This window comes from Protopterus annectens, chromosome 2.part1, assembly GCF_019279795.1.
Source record: "Protopterus annectens isolate FY-2018-M chromosome 2.part1, PAN1.0, whole genome shotgun sequence".
In the NCBI taxonomy this organism is placed as follows: domain Eukaryota; kingdom Metazoa; phylum Chordata; order Ceratodontiformes; family Protopteridae; genus Protopterus; species Protopterus annectens.
This window is the reverse complement of record NC_056729.1, coordinates 1,746,256,800-1,746,276,590: the sequence shown is the minus strand read 5'-3', so window position 1 is coordinate 1,746,276,590 and position 19,791 is coordinate 1,746,256,800. Positions and strand designations below refer to the sequence as shown.

Below are 19,791 nucleotides of genomic sequence, written 5' to 3'. Positions count from 1 at the left end.
TTGTGAGGTATTTCTGCAGCCTTTTTAGTTGTTGTAGATGTCTTGTGAGGTACATACCAAAAGGGGCATTGTACTCTATAATGGGTCTGAATGACGAGTAGAGGGGGACAATGACCTCTTTTTTTCCTGGATGAGAAACCTTTTGTGATGAGGTGGTGCCACATAGAAGGATTTCCTGACTACATTGGTGATGTGATTATCAAAGGAAAGACTACTGTCCACCTGTCCCAAGGTCTCTTATCACACACATTCGGTGTTAAGTAGACTACCACCTATGTGGTAGCTCACGGGTACAGAGTTTTTACCAAAGGGGATGACAATGCACTTTTTGGCACTGAGCTTGAGGCCATGGCTTTAACACCAGGCATCTGTCTCAGTGAGGCCCTTTTGTAGGATGTCCACATCGTTAGGAATTTCAATTATGGCTCCTAGTATGCAGTCATCTGTGAACATCGTTAGCCAAAGACCTTCTGTGTTAGCCTGCACTTCAGAAAAGTAGATACCAAACAGGAGAAGACCCAGGACTGAACCCTGTGGTGCTCCACTTGTCACTGGTCTGAAGTCAGATTTGGAGTCTGCTGCTTTCACAGTGAGGGTTCTGTTAGTGAGCCAGTTGGCAACCCATCTTATGACATAGGGATTTATACCTAGTTTAGTGAGTTTATCTATAATTCCAGAGTGGGGGATGGTGTCAAAAGCCTTGGCAAGATCTAGATAGGCTGTTTGAACCACCTTACCCTCATCTATGGCTTTCGTGACTGCTTCAAAGAAGTCAATCAGGTTTAGGAGACATGATCTGCCTTTTACAAACCCGAATTGGGTGGGGTCCAGAGATTGGAGATTACCAATGTCTTTGTTTATAAGTTCCATGATGATACATTCCATGGCCTTGCAGACCAGGCTGGTTAGGCTAATGGTGCGGTAGTTCCCGGGGTCCGTGGTGGCTCCCCTTTGTGGAGTGGGATAACCGTCGCTGTGCGCCATTCAGTGGGCAAAAGCCTGAGGTGAGGTTATGATTGAACATTGTGCTTAGGTGGGGTGCCAGTTCATTCTGTAGTTCATTTAGAACGCAGCCTAGGATGTTGTCAGGTCCCATGGATGCTGTGTTCTTGGCTTTGGAGAGAGTAGCTTTTTACCTGTGCAGCTGTGATTACAGGAACTTTGCATTCTTCCGGTATAGAGATGGGCCCTTTAGGGGGTGGGGGGTAAAGTTAGCACTGAACTTATCTGCCAGGATGTTGGTAATATCAGTTGGTTCCGGATATTTAGTGCCATTGTGCTGTAACTCAGAGCAGATCTGAGTGTTGCCATTTAGATTCTTGACATAGCTATAGAATGCTTTGTGCTGGTCTTTATCAGTTGCGATTTTGTTTTTATAACTAGCTTTGGAGGATTTTATGAGGAATCTCAGTTTCTTACTGAGGCTGACCAGGGAGTTCTTCCAGTCATGGGATTTTACTCTTTTTTGCAATAGTTATTTTCTTCTGTTGTAGAGTTTGTTTATTGCCAGGGACCACCAGATTGGCTTCCTTTTTTTGAAGGATAGTATCTTGGTTCTGTTAGGGATAGCACGATCCATGCACTCTAAGTGCTTATAAACTGCATTTGTGTAGGATTCAGTAGTCGTACCTCTATTGCCAGTCTGCATGGGTGTCATGATGTTTGCCACTTCTGTCTTAAGAAGGGTGAAGTTGGCTTTGGAGACATTTTTTATGGTGGTTTCCCTAATGTGGGTGTGGGGGCGAGATGTGAATGTCTAGGCTGATTAGCTTGTGGTAGGATCTGACCAACGAGGAATTGACCTCTGCTGTGGAACACCGGTCGCCCATGTTGGTAATGACCAGGTCTAGGATACTGGTGCCCCTGGTGGGGGTGTGGATAAGTTGATCCAAGGCATTGTAATTTATGAATTCCAGAAAATGTTGAGCAAAAGAGTTGGTACATGAGTAGTTTTGCCAATTAATGGTGGTGTAGTTGAAATCACCCATTATTAGGGTGTTGGGTTATTCATAGGTAGGTACTAGGCTATTGGCCCAAGGGCCTAAGTAAGCCTAGCCAACAAGGTTCCCTGACTTGCGCCACCCAAGAAAGTTATTTTCCTGTGCCCCTGTCGAGCAGAACCACCAAAGTGATCACCGGGGTGTATTTCCTATTTCCCATCCACTTATCAAGATTTTTCTTGAAGAGTGCTAATGAGGAACTTTGCTTGACATAGATGGGTAGCTTGTTCCAGAGTATGGGAAGTCTCTGGCAAAGGAATCTATGCCTCCAGCATGTCTTGTTTATTGTGGTGACAAGGTTTAGGTCCCTAGAGTGTGCAGCTCGGAGGGATTGGTATTTCTTTAGGTGTAGCATGTCTAACAGCTCTGGGTTTGACATAGCTTTATAATCAACTCGGAGTAGGCGATATGCTATAGAGTAAAGCTGGAGTTTTTTGAGACGGTCAGTGTAGGGCATCTGTTTGAGGCCAGTAATCCTCATTGTGAGGTACTTCTGTGGCCTTTCCAGCTGCTGCAGATCTTGTGAGGTACATTCCAAAAGGGGCGTTGTACTCTATAATGGGTCTAATGAGTGTCGAGTAGAGGGCAACAATGACCTCTTTTTTCCTGATGAGAACCCTTTTGTGAAGAGGTGTGCCACGTTGAAGGATTTCCTGACTACTGTGGTGATGTGATTATCAAAGGAGAGAGTACTGTCCACCTGGGTCCCAAGGTCTCTTATCACACATTCGGTGTTAAGTAGACTGCCGCCTATGTGGTAGTTCATGGGTACAGAGTTTTTACCAAAGGGGATGACAATGCACTTTTTGGCATTGAGCTTGAGGCCATGGCTCTGACACCAGGCATCTGTCTCAGTGAAGCCCTTCTGTAGGATGTCCACATCATTTGGGGACTCAACTATGGCTCCTAGTTTGCAGTCATCTGCGAACTTCGTTAGCCAAAGGCCTTCAATGTTAGTCTGTACTTCAGAGAAGTAGATGATAAACAGGAGAGGTCATAGGACTGAACCCTGTGGTACTCCACTTGTCACTGGTCTGAAGTCAGATTTGGAGTCTGCAACTTTTACAGTGTGGGTTCTGTCAGTGAGCCAATTGGCAACCAATCTTGTGATGTAGGCATTTATACCTAGTTTAGTGAATTTAGCTATAATTCCAGAATGGCGGATGGTGTCAAAAGCCTTGGAGAGGTCAAGATAGGCTGTGTGAACCACCTTACCCTCATCTATAGCTTTGGTGACTGCCTCAAAGAAGTCGATCAGGTTCAGGATCCATGATCTGTCTTTCACAAATCCGAATTGGGTGGGGTCCAGAGTTTGGAGGTTACCAATGCCTTTAAGAGTTCCGTGATGATACAGTCCATGGCCTTACAGACCAGGCTCTTCAGGCTAATAGGGCGATAGTTCCCAGGATCAGTGGTGGCTCCCCCTTTGTGGAGTGGGATTACTGTTGCTGCGTGCCATTCAGTGGGCACAAAGCCTGATATGAGACTATGATTAAAAATGGTGCTTAGGTGGGGAGCCTGTTCGTTCTGAAGTTCATGTAAAACGCAGCCAAGGATGTTGTCCGGTCCCATGGATGCTGTGTTTTCGGCTTTAGAGAGTGCAGCTTTTACCTGCGTAGTTGTGATTACAGGGACTCTGCATTCTTCCTGTATAGATATGGGCCCTTTAGGTGGTGAAGTTAGCAGTGAACCTATCTGCCAGGACGTTGGCAATATCAGTTGGTTCTGTAATTTTCATGCTGTCGTGCTGCAACTCAGAGCAGATCTGGGTGTTGCCACTGAGTTTCTTGACACAGCTATTAGAATGGTTTGTGGTTGTCCCTAGAATCAGTGGCGATTTTGTTTTCATAGCTAGCTTTGGAGGAGCTTCTTACTGAGGCTGATCAGGGAACTCCTCCACTCATGGAATTTTACTTTCTTTTGCAACAGTTTCTTCCCTCTGTTGTAGAGTTTGTTTATGGCAGGGGACCACCAGACTGGCTTCCTTTTTTTGGAGGATAGCGTCTTGGTTCTCTTTGGGATAGCACAATCCATGCACTCGTGTAAGTGCTTATAGAGTGCATCTGTGTAGGATTCAGCAGTCGTAACTGTATTGTCCATCTGCACGGGTGTCATGAAGTTCGCCACTTCTGTCTTAAGAAGCATGAAGTTGGCTTTGAAGAAATGTTTTACCATGATTTCCTTAATGGGAGGGGGTGGGGGCGGAATGTGGATATCTCAAGGAAGGTGGAGATCTCACGTCCCAATTTCATCAGTCAACACAATTAAGTCATCATCCTAGCAAATGCACCATATATATATATATATATATATATATATATATATATATATATATATATATATATATATATATATATATATATGTTCAACATGACCAGTAACTGACATTTCAAGAATCACAGAATATTCCCTTTTCTCTGAGGTATGGCAATCTCAGACTTATATATATATGTTTTGTGGGTGGGGGGCTGACATACTGACAATTTAACTCCATTTGGGGAAGGGGGTTGAAGGTTTAGAGGGGCTTTACCCCACTGCAAGATACAAGTTTAACAGAGGATTGAAGTTACCTCCAATAGGTAACAATCCATTCACTGGCAAACTGTCTTCTCCCCCTACCTTCCAGTCAACACAGGGGTTCCTCAAGGATCTATTTTTACTAACAACCTTCATTCTGCTTGTAAGCAATCAACTCTACTACTATATGTGGATTATTCTACACTTATCACCACTGCCCATAACATTCCTGATCTCTTAACGCACACCCAGGACACTTCTCATCTGTCGAAACATGGTTCTCAGACAATCAACTAATACTAAATCCTAACAAAAAAAAACTAAACTTATTCGCTTTCTTCCTAGAACACTAGCACAACAAAATCCGAACCTCATACCAAACTACTCAGTACCATTATCGATGACAAATTCCTTAAACCTCCCTCCAGACTTTCTCTAGCTCAGTCACTCCTCTCACTTTGTCTACTGTACGCTGCCCCAATCCTTACTAATATTCACTCTACACCACTGACCAATAGCCAGATTTGCCACTAATCTCCATTACATTTCCCATCACAGTCTCTCCCTTAAGGCACTTCAATGGCCTGAATGCTCTCACAAACGACTGCTTCCTCAATTACATACCACTCACTCCATTCTAAATAATCCCTCTTCCTGCCCCCCTCTCTCTCTCAGACCTAGTATCTTACTACACCCCTCAGACAACTTCGCTCAACTGAGAATTACTTCCTTGATGGCTACAAACTTAAAAAGAACACTGGAAAGTCCTTTTATAGGTAGGTTATAGGAACACACTCCCCTTCAATATAAGAAATATTTCCCAAAAGCACCTGCTTAAATGAGAACTAAAACACTACCTACAAAGGACTTGGTCGTGTCCATGCTACACCCCCACATGACCACTATTTCACTAACTCATCTTCTACTTCATTTTGATCTATTCTCTTCTTTTTTGTCTTATTCTCTCTCCGTCATGTAACTCCATTTTTTTAACCTCCTATATTAGAAACACAACAGTTATTGTAATGCTCTCTCGTTTACATATTGAGAGTACCTCTTATCTGCTGTATACTTTTGCAATGGTATGTTCATTGAATTATAGAATACTGTGGCATGAACTGTATCTTACATGTTTAACTTATGTGCTTGTATATTAGATCACATTGTATGTTTTATCTTTTGCAAGACTATAAATTGTCTGGAGCTTTTGGGCCCTTGGCTCAGTTGGACTAACCTGGTTAACAAATGTATATTATAAATAAGTAAAAGAACAGAGATTTTTGATATTTGCACGTCTCCTACATTTTCAGTGTTTTTTTATTTCTGCTTCATACAGCTTCCTGCCACTATCTGGACTGTATTTTATAACATGACATATGGTGTTTGTGTTCCTCATGAGCCACTGCATGTCGGAAATATCACCCACTGTGTTACTACACTGGTGTCACTGCATGTCTGAAATATCACCCACTGTGTTACTATATTGGTGCCACCACGTCTGAAATATCACCCACTGTGTTACTATACTGGTGCCACTGCATGTCTGAAATATCACCCACTGTGTTACACTGCATGTCGGAAATATCACCCACTGTGTTACTAGATTGGTGCCACTACATGTCGGAAATATCACCCACTGTGTTACTATACTGGTGCCACTGCATGTCGGAAATATCACCCACTGTGTTACTATAGTGATGCCACTGCATGTCGGAAATATCACCCACTGTATTACTACAGTGGTGCCACTGCATGTCTGAAATATCACCCACTTTGTTACTGGTGCCACTGCATGTCTGAAATATCACCCACTTTGTTACTGGTGCCACTGCATGTCTGAAATATCACCCACTGTGTTACTATACTGGTGCCACTGCATGTCTGAAATATCATGCACTGTGTTAACTGGTGCCACTGCATGTCTGAAATATCACCCACTGTGTTACTATACTGGTGTCACTGCATGTCTGAAATATCACCCACTTTGTTATTAGACTGGTGCCACTGCATGTCGGAAATATCACCCACTGTGTTACTATACTGGTGCCACTGCATGTCAGAAATATCACCCACTATGTTACTATAGTGGTGCCACTGCATGTCTGAAATATCACCCACTGTGTTCCTGGTGCCACTGCATGTCAGAAATATCACCCACTGTGTTACAAGACTGGTGCCATTGCATGTCGGAAATATCGCCCACTTTGTTACTAGACAGGTGCCACTGCATGTCTGAAATATCACCCACTGTGTTACTAGACTGATATTTTAAGATCTTGTCTTCCTGGAATCTGCTACAGTGAGCTCTACCAAGCTGGAACTCCCTAGTGAGCAAATACTTAAAATCGGTGAAACATGCACAGTAACTTCAATAAGATTTGTTTTCTTAAAATATACAACTTAAGGAACACGTCTGTTAATCATAACATTTCTGATCTGCATGATTTGGTCTGCTTCTCTCACACTGTTGTGCTGAGAGAGACCTTCATTTAGAAACTTAGAATGCAACATGTTATCATAAAGCAGACTGTAAGAAAACCTGGCTAAATAGGCAGACCACGTTATTCTTAAGTACTGAAAAATTCAGCATTTTTTTCTGACCGCAAACTTGGTTCAGATTTCTCCACATGTCCCAGTTACTGCAGCCAGCACAATCGAGTCATCATCCCAGCAAATGCACCTTGTGTGCATGTGTGTGTATGTGTGATAAATATATATATATATATATATGTATATATATATATATGTATATATATACACACCTCTCCCCCAAATGACCGGTAACTATCTGAAATGTCAGGACTCACTTGACGGAGTCTCATAATGATAATACTTAATGGCTGAAAAAAACAGACTTACAGAACAAATAGTACATCCGAGATGGTCATTTCTTAGAATATTCCCTTTTCTCTGAGGTATGGCAATCTCAGAGTTAGTATAAATAGGTTCTGGGGTGAGGGGGGCCTGATAATTTGGTATTTTAGCTTCACATCCCCCAGAAGTGGCATATGTTATGTAATTTGTATCCTGAAAAGCAACTGACACTGTCCACACGTCATTTACATCACATATTTAAATAAGTGCTTCAGATAAGTATCAGGTTCATAAAAACAGAGAGATAAATTTTACTACTAATACCTGGAAAGATGGTAAGACCTGAAACTAGATTTAGGCCAAGGACATAGTCAAATCAGCTTCAACTACAGGTGCCTATAACCAAGCATTGTATAAAATTAATACAGTAAGTGTTATGCATTATAGTGTGTCTTTAAGATAAAAGGATATATAACATAAAACAGCAACATCATAGGTTCATAGGTAGGTACTAGGCTATTGGCCCTAGGGCCTATACAAGCCTAGCCAAAAAGGTACCCTGGCTTTCGCCACCCAAGAAAATTATTTTCCTGTGTCCCTGAAATAAAAAGCTCTTGCAAGACTCGAACCCAGGACCCTATACACCATAGACAAAGTGATTTACTAATAAGCCATGGCAGATACAAATAAACAGCTCTTGCAAGGCTCAAACTCAGGACCCTATACACCATAGACAAAGAGATTTACAACTAAGCCATCACAGAATTTACATTCCCTACACAAACATGAACAGCTGCACAGAGACTGTTGCACCTACCAGAAGCAACCCCAAAACAAACAATAAAAACAAATGCCACTGCTGGAATCCTCACCTAACCATGGTATATAACAAAAGAAGAAAACTCATGGCCAAAATCAGGAAGGGCAACTCCCTTAAAGATAAGTGTTCTATTATAAAACTAAGCAAGAAACTAAGAAGTCTAAGTCCGAAAAGGCAAAATATGAGGTCAGAATAATCTTGCGGGCTTAGGACAAATCACACCACCTTCTCCAGCTATGTCTGAAACCTTAGAGGTAACACACATCAGTGTGCCGAATTGGAGAACAGTACCACCTTCACTGATCAGGCTGATGTAGCAAATCTACCAGCTAATAAATTCAACTCAAACTTCGCCCTCCACACCCCCCCCCCAGATGCACCAGGTGAAATTCCCTCCAACATACCTCACCAGCTAGTAACATAGACCGGGTACTGGCAGGGCTTGCTAAAGCCAGCACCACCACTTCTATGGCGCCAATCACCACCGGTTGCCTCCTGAATAGTATAAAATATGACCTTTCAGGACCACTTGAGGCACTCCAACTACAGCCTTGAAACAGGCTACATTATAAGTGAGTGGAGGACCAGAACAGTCAATCCCTTCCACAAGGGCAGACCCTCACCCACACTCAATCCCTTCCACAAGGGCAGACCCTCATCCACACTCAATCCCTTCCACAAGGGCAGATCATCACCCAGCCAAGGGAACTACAGACCCATCAGATTAATAAGCTTAATATGCAAAGCCATGGAATAAATTATCATGGAAATTATAAACAAGAACTTTGGCAACCTAAAGACAGTGGAACCATCCCAATTTGGCTTTAAAGGAAGGTCATATGCCTACTAAACCTCGTAGACTTCTTGAGAGAGTTACCAAGGCAATGGACAAGGGAAAAACAGTGCATACTGTGTATCTTGACCTGTCTAAGGCATTGGATGAAATACCCCAACTCGGGCACTGTTGACAAGGTCTCCAAGCTAAGCAAAAAGCTTCCATAACTCAGTGGACTGCCGGCTGGCTCACAAACAGGACTCAAGAAGCCAGGAACGGTGACATCACCTCCACCAAAAGTCTGGTCAGCTGAAGAGTACCTCAGGGCTCCGTGCTGGACTAACAACTCTTGTTTGGCATCTACTTCTTGGAAGTCAAGGCTAACATTCAAGGTCTCTGGCTCACCAAGTCTGGAGATGACTGAAAACTGGGAGCTATTATTTATTGCACCCAAGACATTAACTTCTTGTAAGTGGGTTTAAAAACAGACAAATGACTGGTACCAAAGCCATGGCCTAAAACTTAATGCAAAAACACGTTATAATGCTCACTGGAAACTGTCAACCCATGTTAATTACTTCAGCCATAAAATACTCCTAAAACTTGACTCAGTAGTAAGGGATCTGGGACCATATATAGACAGTAATCTGGCCTTCAACCAGCATGTAGCCAAGATAAGGAAAACATTGTATGCCACCCAACTTAGAGGTAAGGATATAGCGTCCAGGTCCAAAGAAGTTATAGTACTGCTCTACTTGGCCCTTTTCAGACCTGTCACTGAATACAATGCACCCTTTAGCATATATCTAACCAGACAACTGCAACAGTTGGAACTTCCACAAAGGTTTCTCCCCAGGAGAATTCAGGGCATGGATACCCTTGTCCTACACTGACTGAATACATGTCTGTGTATTCAGTCTCCAACAGACTGCTGACAAGAGATCTTTGTCTGGCTTACAGGACCTCCTCAGACCCATCCCTGATGGATATGTTGCACATGTGCAAAACAAACACCGCCCCCCCCCCCGATCCAGGGATCTGAACTTCGTTTTTGACAAACAGAATGTAGTGGACAGACAGGCGTGCCAAATGGTCCCCCACACTATGGAATAGGCTGCCCATCCATGTAACACAAAGTTTTTCTCTGACCCTATTCAAACAAAACCTTGACAACTGGACAGGAAGTCATAAATTCACCCATGGTTTGGCCCCCATGTCTTTATGGACAAAGGCAGCCAATATTAAAAGTATTATCCTAACACCCCACCTACAAATCCTTAGTTTACCTCCCAGCTAACATGCCTCACAGACACTGATGATGCTCTGGACACAAATGGTTTGGGGTGAGTGGCTAGGCTTGTAAGGGCCATAGTGGTCATGATGCTAGTATGAACCTATTAAGAATATTCACATTGAATTCCTACAAGTAATAGCTATGAGAAGTCAAATAAAGGTAAGTGCAGGAACTCTCAGACATGCTAGCTGGACTGCAAAAATATGGAGAAGACAACTTTATATGCCAACTCAAAAAGCTAGCTCTTCTGTTCCTACTTAAATCCAGCATGGCCTGGGAAATTCCTCAGGCAAGCTGCAAGTAAATTCCACACGTAGAAGCCTGGAGTGGGTAAATAACCAAAAGCCCAAGGATTCCACTCCAGTCAGCAAGTGGGTGCTACACAGCTCTTGGAATGCAGACTGCAGAAGTCAAACTATACCAGGACAGTAACTCCATTAAATCTGGTAAACCAAAGCTATGTATGGCCAAGTCAACTAAAATAAGGTCCTTGTAAATTATACGACATCAAATGGGTGATATAATAACACTTTAACTTCACATCCTCCAGAACGGGCGTATGTCACATGATTTGTATCCTAAAAAGCAAAAAGCCCTGCCCACATTCAGTTATACAGTTCAGGCTGCAACACTTACTAAATTCTTGTTCTATTTTCTGCTTCAGAAATGCCATCTTCTTTGCCTCTCCATGGACTAGTAGCACATTGCGAGGCTCAGCTTGTCGTATCAGCTCCATTATTCCTTTTGCATCAGCATGTGCACTGAATGACATGTACTCCACCTGCATCTTCACCTCAAGCTGCAGCAAGCAAACAGACTAGAGTAAGTTTTTGTACAGAAAAATCTAAAAAAGACAACTTCTGCTCTATATGAAAACAATAAGTACTCAGATATATTTGTGAAAACACACAGTTAAATATCAGATGAAAATAATGAATTACGTTCAGGATCAAACCAAGCAGACAGTCTATCCTATCAGGATGTACGCAAAGTCTGTTCAGACCCGATATCAAAATTCAAAAAACGGAAACACAGTGCAAGGCACAGCACATAAGTCGATTCAGACCATAAAAGCTCTTCATATATATCCAAAATGTTCCACCATCAAAGGCCAAAAAGTTTATGATAAAAACTTTTTATTCAGAATAAATGGTAAGCGCTTTCGCTGAGTAGCTTTTTCAAACCATCACAAATTCATCTTTCAAGCAACTGAATATATAGCTCAAAAGCTAAATCAATTAATACAATAAATTGCCAATTAAGTAAACAATTATTTAAAACAGAACAAATAAAATGCATGAATATACAAGTATAAAATATATACATAACAAATATACAGATAAGAACATATATAAACATAATTATACATATACAAGTACTAAAGATATTGTGCATCTATATAAACAATATTCTAAAACCTACATATATGTCTAATAATATATATATGTATAAAACATATCCCTTATAAAATATTTGTTAGAGTTATAATACTAATATAGACTCATTTGTATCTCATTCTTCTGCCTTTAAGTGTTGGTTTCAACGGAATTTTTTCATTTAAGCCAGGAAATATATGAGCCTGCAATCTAATGATCCACCTAGTTTCTATACATTCTGTTTGGTTTCTTACGTCTCCTCCCCTATCATTAGGTGTATTAATGTGTATTGCCATAAACTTAAAACTATGTTTTGAAGCATTCTGCAGAACATGCTTAGAAAGTGCATCAATGTCAGATTTAATTCTGATTTGATAAATGTGCTCCCTAATTCTATTTTTTGATTTTCTATTGGTTTTTCCGACATAAAACGCAGTGCATTCCATGCAAATAGCAAGATATACTAAATGTTCTGTGTCACAAGTTGCATTTATCTTAAAAGTAAAAATTTGTGAGGTATTAGGGTGCACAAACATGTTTGTATCAGAGATATAAGAACAAAAATTACATTTCTTACATGGTTCGGTTCCATAGTTAGTACTAGGCACATTTGTCCGTATTGAATTAGGGAAACATAACAACCAGTGCAAATTCTTTTTGTTCTTAAAGATATATCGTGGCTGTTCCCCCACTAAATTCTTATTTCAGGGTTCACAGTCAAAATATCCCAATGTTTAGAAATAACATTTTTAATTGCTTGTATATCCTGGGTATAATATATTAAGTTACTTTTTGCTGTCTATTAGTGATATCAAATTTATTCATTTTAACTTCCTTATAAATATTCCCACCCTTTTCAGAAAAAATAGGGCAAGCCCTGTCCATTCGAATATAATGTTTATATAAAAAACCTTGTTCTATTTATGTTGTTTTATAATCTCTTACTAATAATCCCTTTTTTAAATCACCCAGTTCTGCTTCATAATCACTTTGTAAGGGATTCAACCTCGAGGCTCTAATGGCTTGTCCTTTAACAATGTTTGAAAAAATGTGACCAGGGTGCATACTATTTCTATGCAATAGACTATTTTTATAACAAGGTTTCCTATGGACTCCTGTATTAAGTTTTCCATTATCTAGACGTTGGATAGATATATCTAAAAACGCTATACTATCAATAGATTCAGTCATAGTAAATTTCAAAAAAGATGTTAACGAATTAACTTCTGTCATAAAGTTGTCTAAATCTTCTGTGGTGCCTGTCCAAAGAAAAAATAAATTGTCAACAAAACGTCTGTAGAAACAGACAAACTTCTGATATAAATCTAGACAAAATAGTTTTTCTTCTTCCCACAGGGCCATCACTAGGTTGGTTAGCTATTGGCACATGAAGTGCCCATAGCTACGCCTTCCTTTTGTAAATATAACTTTTCATTGAACAAAAAAATATTATTTTCCAATATCATCTCCAACAAAAGACATATAAATTCAACCTTACTAGTTAACATATTAGAATGTTTAATCAAATACGTTTGGATGCTTTCTATCCCTATCTTATTAGGAATATTAGTGAATAATGATTGGACGTCCATAGTAACCATTATATATGGAAGGTTATCAGATAGTAGTTTGGTCCCTTCATATAAATCTAACAAAAATTGTTTGGAATCCCTTAAAATGAAAATATTTGAATCCACTATGGGTCTCAAAGTTTTTTCAACTAGCATGGATAAAGGTTCTGTAATCCACCCTCGACCCGAGACAATAGGTCTCATGGGTGGGTTTTTAGAATCCTTATTCACCTTGGGTAAACCCTGAATAATTGGAATTGTGGGATTCTCAACAAACAAAAAATTATACATATAGTACAGTTTTGTACCTACCATAAATGTAGATGTCCGAACTGGATAGCATCTGCAGTCATAACAACTGGGTTGTCCTGTCGTCAGGCAGCCCTTCGGTCGGCCGGATTCCAAAGTCCGGGTCCGGCTTCGGCTGATGTCGCACTTCACCCGGCGTCATCTCTGCTGGTCTCGGGTATAAAGGCATCAGCCCACGCCATTTTCTTCAGTGTTTCTTGCCCCAGATGCCAGTTGCCCTCTTGGAAGGCTAAATTTGGGTAAAAATGCCAATGTTCCCCAAAGGATAGAAGGCAAACACAAAAAATAAGCATGTATGTACATATATACAAACAAATACACCATAAAAGAATCCCCCCCAGCAGCTAGCTATTAGGAGGGTAAATACCTAGGAGTACCACAGAGGGAAGGAGGAGGGTAATCCTGACTGCAGATGCTATCCAGTTCGGACATCTACATTTATGGTAGGTACAAAACTGTACTATGTCCTTCATGGATGCATCTGCAGTCATAACTAACTGGGTAGAATACCATAGCCAACTACGGGCGGAGGAAGAATAGATTATCGTGTGGTTAGGATCCCTTGCAGTACAGCAGTGGCAAACCCTGCTCGGGATCTGGAATACAGAGGTAAATTATAATGCTTGGCAAATGTATGCACGGAGGTCCAAGTAGCCGCCTCAATAATGTCCTTGGTTGCCACTCCTCGTAAGAAGGCTGTGGTAGTGGCTGTTGCTCTTGTAGAATGAGGTCGTATGTTCTGTGGAATTGGTTTTCCATGGAAGGAGTAACAGAATCGTATGCAATTTCCTATCCATTTGGAGATTGTCTGTTTGGAAATTGCTTTTCCTTCCTTCCTGTTGCATAGGCTACAAAAAGCTGGTCAGTTTTCTGTTACTTTTGTTCTGTCCAGGTAGTAGCGTAGCTGTCTGTGTACATCAAGGTATGCAGCATTCTTTCCCCTCTGTTTTGTGGGTTGGGAAGAAGGTAGGTAGGTGGATTGCCTGGTTTAAGGACACTCTGGATACCACCTTAGGCATAAATGTAGGATTAGTCCTCATGGACACTCTGTCTTGGTGGAAGATTAGGAAGGGTTGTACTGCCATTAGGGCCTGAAGTTCAGAAACCCTCCTTGCTGAGGTTATTGCCAGTAGGAAAGCAGTTTTCCATGAAAGATGCTGTAGGTCTGCTGTTGCTGCTGGTTCAAAAGGTGCAAGTGTCAACTTTTCTAGCACAAAGTTCAAATCCCAAGCTGGCAGTGGTGGTTTCCTAGGAGGTTTTACATTCTTGATCCCTCTGAGGAACTGCCTGAGTAGAGGATGTGAGAAGACAGGTGGATCAAAGCTGTATTCTGCTGAAATAGCTGATGCATGTGTTGATGGAGGAATAGGACAGGCCTGTATGTAGAAGCTCTGCCAAGTACTCCAGAATGTTAGCCATATCTATATTCGACACATCCTTCCCTCTTTCAGCACTCCAAATGACAAACCTTTTCCATTTCCCTGCATAGTTTCTTCTTGTTGAAGGTCTGCGGGCTTCAAGGATAATGTCTTTAACCCTTTGGGAGAGATCTGGAATAGTTGCTGCTATGTGATGTGCCATGCAGTCAGCTGCAACGTTTTTAGGTTTGGATGCATGATGCTGTAGTTGTTCTGAGTTAACATCAAAGGCATCAGGGGTATTGACCACATTTTGTCCCGAGACATGCTCCTCAGCAATGGGTACCAGTGTTGTCTTGGCCAGTTTGGAGCTATCAGGATTATCCTTGGACGTTCCTCCTTGATTTTTAGTAATACCTTGTGTATCAAGGAAGAGGTGGGAATGCATATGCTGTCAGGCCTTTCCAGCTGAAGGAGAGCGAATCCACTTCGATGCAAGTGGATGGAATGTCCTTGTGCAGAATTTTTGAGCTGGTGGTTGAGAGGGAAGCGAATAGATCTATCTGTGGCATTCCCCATTTCTTTGCGATGGTCTTGAAGATGTCCGGGTGTAGCATCCATTCGTGAGCATCCGAGGTGGTTCTGCTTAACATGTCTGCTAGAGTGTTCTCCTTTCCCGGTACAAACATTGCCTGTAACTGGATGTTGTAGCTGAGTGCCAGGTTCCAAAGGTCCAAAGTCATTCTGCATAGGGGGTATGAATGAGTGCCTCCCTGTTTGTTGATGTACCACATGACTGTGATTGTTGTCTGTCCTTATCATCAAATGGCCTTCTTTGAGAAATGGTCTGAATTTTTGGATTGCCAGTTTTACTGCCAGCATTTCTTTTAGGTTGATGTGCAGGTGAAGCTGGTCCTGCGTCCACAATCCTTGCACGCATTTGTCCAGCATGTGAGCCCCCCATCCTAGGTCTGAGGCGTCTGTTGTGATGGTTTGGCTTGCTTGATATTTGTGAAAGGGTAAGCCTGGGTTTGACTGGCATGCTTGAGCCCACCATAGGAACTCCTGTTTTAGGCATGGAATTAGTGGAATTTCTGCTTCTAGGCTGTGCCTGTGTTGGGACCATAAATTCTTTAGGTACCACTGTAGTTTTCTCATATGTAGTCTGGCATGTGGAACCAAGATTATGCATGATGCCATGAAGCCCAAGGCCTGCAGAACTTTTCTTGCTGTTAGTTTGCTGTGGTTTGTTAGTGCCAAGAAGTAAAGAGGAGATCTTTTGTTTTTCTGCAGTTAGGAATGCCATTTGTTTTACTGTGTCCAATTCCGCCCAAGAATGTCCTTGTTTGGGATGGAATCAGCCTTGATTTTTGCAAATTGACTGTGTATCCCAGTGCTTGTAGCAAGTAAATGACCCTTTGTAAATCTGTTGTCAGCTTGCTTTTGTTGTCCCCTTGTAGCAGGCAGTCGTCCAGGTATGGATAAATTTGGATTCCTGTAGTCTGCAGTGGGCGATTACTGATGCCAGGCATTTTGTGAATACTCTGGGCGCAGTAGATAAGCCAAAGGGCAATGCTGAGAATTGATAGTGCTCTGATCCTGCAAGAAATCTGAGGTATCTTCTGCAAATTGGTCGAATGGGGACGTGCAGGTATGCCTCCTTGAGATCTAGAGTTACCAGCCAACACTCCTTGCCCAGCATGGGAAGAAGTTGCTGTAGGGTCAGCATCTTGAATTTTGGGACAATGATGTATGTGTTTAAGGTGGACAGATCGAGAATAGGTCTCCAACTTTTTCCTTTCTTGGAACTAGGAATAGTCTGGAGTAGAATCCTTTGCCTTGTTCTGTTATTGGTACTCTTTCCACAGCTCTCATCTTTGTTAATTGCATTATCTGCTGTAGAGCTTCTGTTTTTTATTTGGAGGTAGGTTTGGCATTCCTCTTTTGACTGGTATAGTGTGGAAGTGGAACCGGTAACCTTGGTCTATGGTTTGCAAAATCCACTTGTCTTTTGTGATATAGTGCCAGTTCTTTGAAAATAAGGTTAATTTTCCGCCTAAGGGTGCTGCTATTTGTTCCCTGGTAGGCGGAGTTAGAATCAAGTCACTGTGATTGCCCTGTTGTAGTGGTAGTGGCTGTGCCTGTGGCTCTGTTATTACCTTGCCACTGTCGTCCTCTGTAGGCACCCCTCTAGATTGATTTCTGCCTCTGGAGCGTCTATTCCTGCCCCTTTGGGATCTTGTGGAGTCAGGAAAGGACCAATTTTGGCAGGCCAGTTCCTGCTAAACCTTGGGGCTGAACCTGCAAGAAATCTTTAACCGTTTGTACAGATTTTGCCTTTTCTTCCATTTTCTTCATTACCTGCTGGGCAGGTGTACCAAACAAACTGGTCTTATCCATAGGAGCATCTAATAACTTAGCTTTAACATGATCCGGTAAAACTTGTTCCTTCAACCATGCATGTCTTCTTATCACTGTGCCAGTCATGGCTGATCTAAATGAAGCCTCCAGTGCATCATAGCCACATTTTAAGGAATGGTTACTAACCTGTTGTATGTTATTTACCATTTCTAATAGACTTTTCTTATCTATAGGGTCATCAGAGGCTAGCTTTTAGTTAACTGATCAAGCATAAACTCTTGGTATTGTATCATGTGAAACTGACAGTTTAAAGCTCTAGCTGAGAGAGTAGCAGAGGTGTAAACCTTTTTGCCCCATCTGTCTAAAGACCTGGCTTCCCTTTCAGAAGGAATAGGGTTTTTTGCTGTGGTTGAGGCTACTGCCTTAGGGCCCTGGGATATAGTTTCGGGATCTGCAAGAGGGGCCTTGTATAGGTGATGATGAGTGTCTGGCACCCTGTAAAATCTATCTGGTTTGGCAGGTGCTGGAGGTAAAGAATCTGGTGCAGTGCAAACATCATTAAATGCATCGTCCACAACAGAGAGGACAGGAGGTATAGCTAAGGGCCTGTGTTGTGGTAGGTGCAGAAAAGTCCTAAGTCTCTTTCTGGAGTCTGAAAAATCCTGTTCCTGCCATTGGAATTTTTCTCTCATGGCATGTAAGGTTTCCCCAAAGGAGAATTCTTCTGGTGGGAAGCAGCTGGAATGGATTCTTCAGCATCTGAGTCCTCAAAATTGGAGAAAGGAGCCTCTGGCTGGTCTGTAATATCTGAGTCTTCCACAGAATCATCAGAGGACACAGGCTCGAGGGGCTCTGCTCTAGGTCTCTTTTCTGGGGCTGAGAGGCCCTGTCTGGGTGAGATTGAGATCCCTAATTAAGGATATTAAATCTTCTGCCAGAGTAAGCATTTGTGAACTAGAAGTGGGCCTGGTTGAGGGGGGTTTAACAGGCACTGACTTAGTAGATTTGGCTGCTTTAGCCCTGGCGAAGGCCTTAATAGACATGGCTGCAGGAGGCCTAGCAGCACCACGTGCTGGGGTAGAGACATCCAAAGGGATGGTGTCTGATAAGTCACTAGTAACCACTGTAGTAGGTAAAATTTCTGAGGCCGATTCAAGTAAGGTAACCGGAACCTCAGTAGTAGTCATAGATTCGGCTGTACTCTGATCAGTTTTCTCGGTTTCGGCCGAAACCGAGACACTCATGTTTGCTTAACCATGGTTTCGGCGAAACCGCGGACCGCGATGTCGGTCTTTCTTTGCGTTTTTAACAATTTGGGTAGTCGGAGGATCCGGCGGCATAATGTCGCAAATTCAGAGCTGAAAAACTGTTCAGCAAACTCCGACCGGCGTCTAAGCGTTCGTCGGTTGAAAGAAGCACAGGCGAACAGGCTGCTACGTCGTGGTCTGGGCCTAAACAAGGCAAACAGTAAGAGTGGAAATCTTTATGAGGTATTTGTTTCCCACAAGTTAAACAGTTATTGACTTTTTCTGACATCGGCTGAGGCAAGAAAGAGTCCCCAGCGGGTACTTAGCTTTAGAAGTCTTGAAGTATTCGGTAGTAGTAATCTCTGGATCTGACCGACCGGCACTTGCGAACAGCTTCTGCTTGAGCGCCACGCGCAAGAAAGACTGAAGAAAATGGCGTCGGCTGATGCCTTTATACCCGGAGACCAGCAGAGATGACGTCGGGTGAAGTGCGACATCAGCCGAAGCCGGACCCGGACTTTGGAATCCGGCCGACCGAAGGGCTGCCTGACGACAGGACAACCCAGTTGTTATGACTGCAGATGCATCCATGAAGGACATCCAGGTTAATTACATTTGTCTTATACAAATCATCTAAAGTGTTATAAACACTAAATACATGTTTTTGACTATTAGATTTTAACATGGGTTCATAAAAACAAGTATCATTTAGCATCTCAATCATACTACTATCATAGACATTTTATCTAAGATTACAATGGGGCCCCCTTTATCCGCATGCCTAATTGAAATGTTCTTATCATTCCTTACATCTTGTAAAGCTTTTGATTGTTTAGATGTTAAATTATTTTCTTATTAATTACATGGCAATATTTATCCAATGCATAAATGTCCCTTTCTACTATTTTACTAAAGGCATCTAGTAGAGGATGAAGGTTCGGAACATAAGTACCCGGTCTTTTGAGTTGTCTATTAGTTATTTTATCTTTGTCCTCTGTATATAGCATTTTCAATTGTAAATTCCTCACAAAAAGTTTAATATCCATTATAGTATCTGTTACATTACTTTGTTTGGATGGAATAAAGGATAGACCTTTATTAAGAACTTCTAACTGTAACTCATTCAAGGGCCTATGTGAGAGATTCCAAACTAAGTTATTCTCTCCCACATTTTCTTTAAAGTTGGCTCCTTCATCTCCATTCCTGAGGCTTTCCTCTTCTGCCTCCCTCTGCTCATTGAGTGATTTCTTCCTCGGCCCCGAACTTTTGTATCGCTGGCAGCAGATGAATATTGAGGTGAGCATTAACTACATGAAACTGCTCAACGAGTTTTTCTTACCTGATGAACT

The 19,791-nt window shown here is 41.9% G+C and overlaps 1 protein-coding gene across 1 annotated transcript in view; it reads right to left on the bottom strand.

Annotated features, from left to right (window-relative positions):
- INTS11 (integrator complex subunit 11) overlaps positions 1 to 19,791 on the bottom strand; it is a 519,827-nt gene that overhangs the window by 183,399 nt on the left and 316,637 nt on the right. The window contains exon 11 of the mRNA XM_044063605.1: positions 10,857 to 11,019. Within this exon, the coding sequence (XP_043919540.1) occupies positions 10,857 to 11,019 (163 nt within the window). The remainder of the gene's footprint in view (positions 1 to 10,856; positions 11,020 to 19,791) is intronic.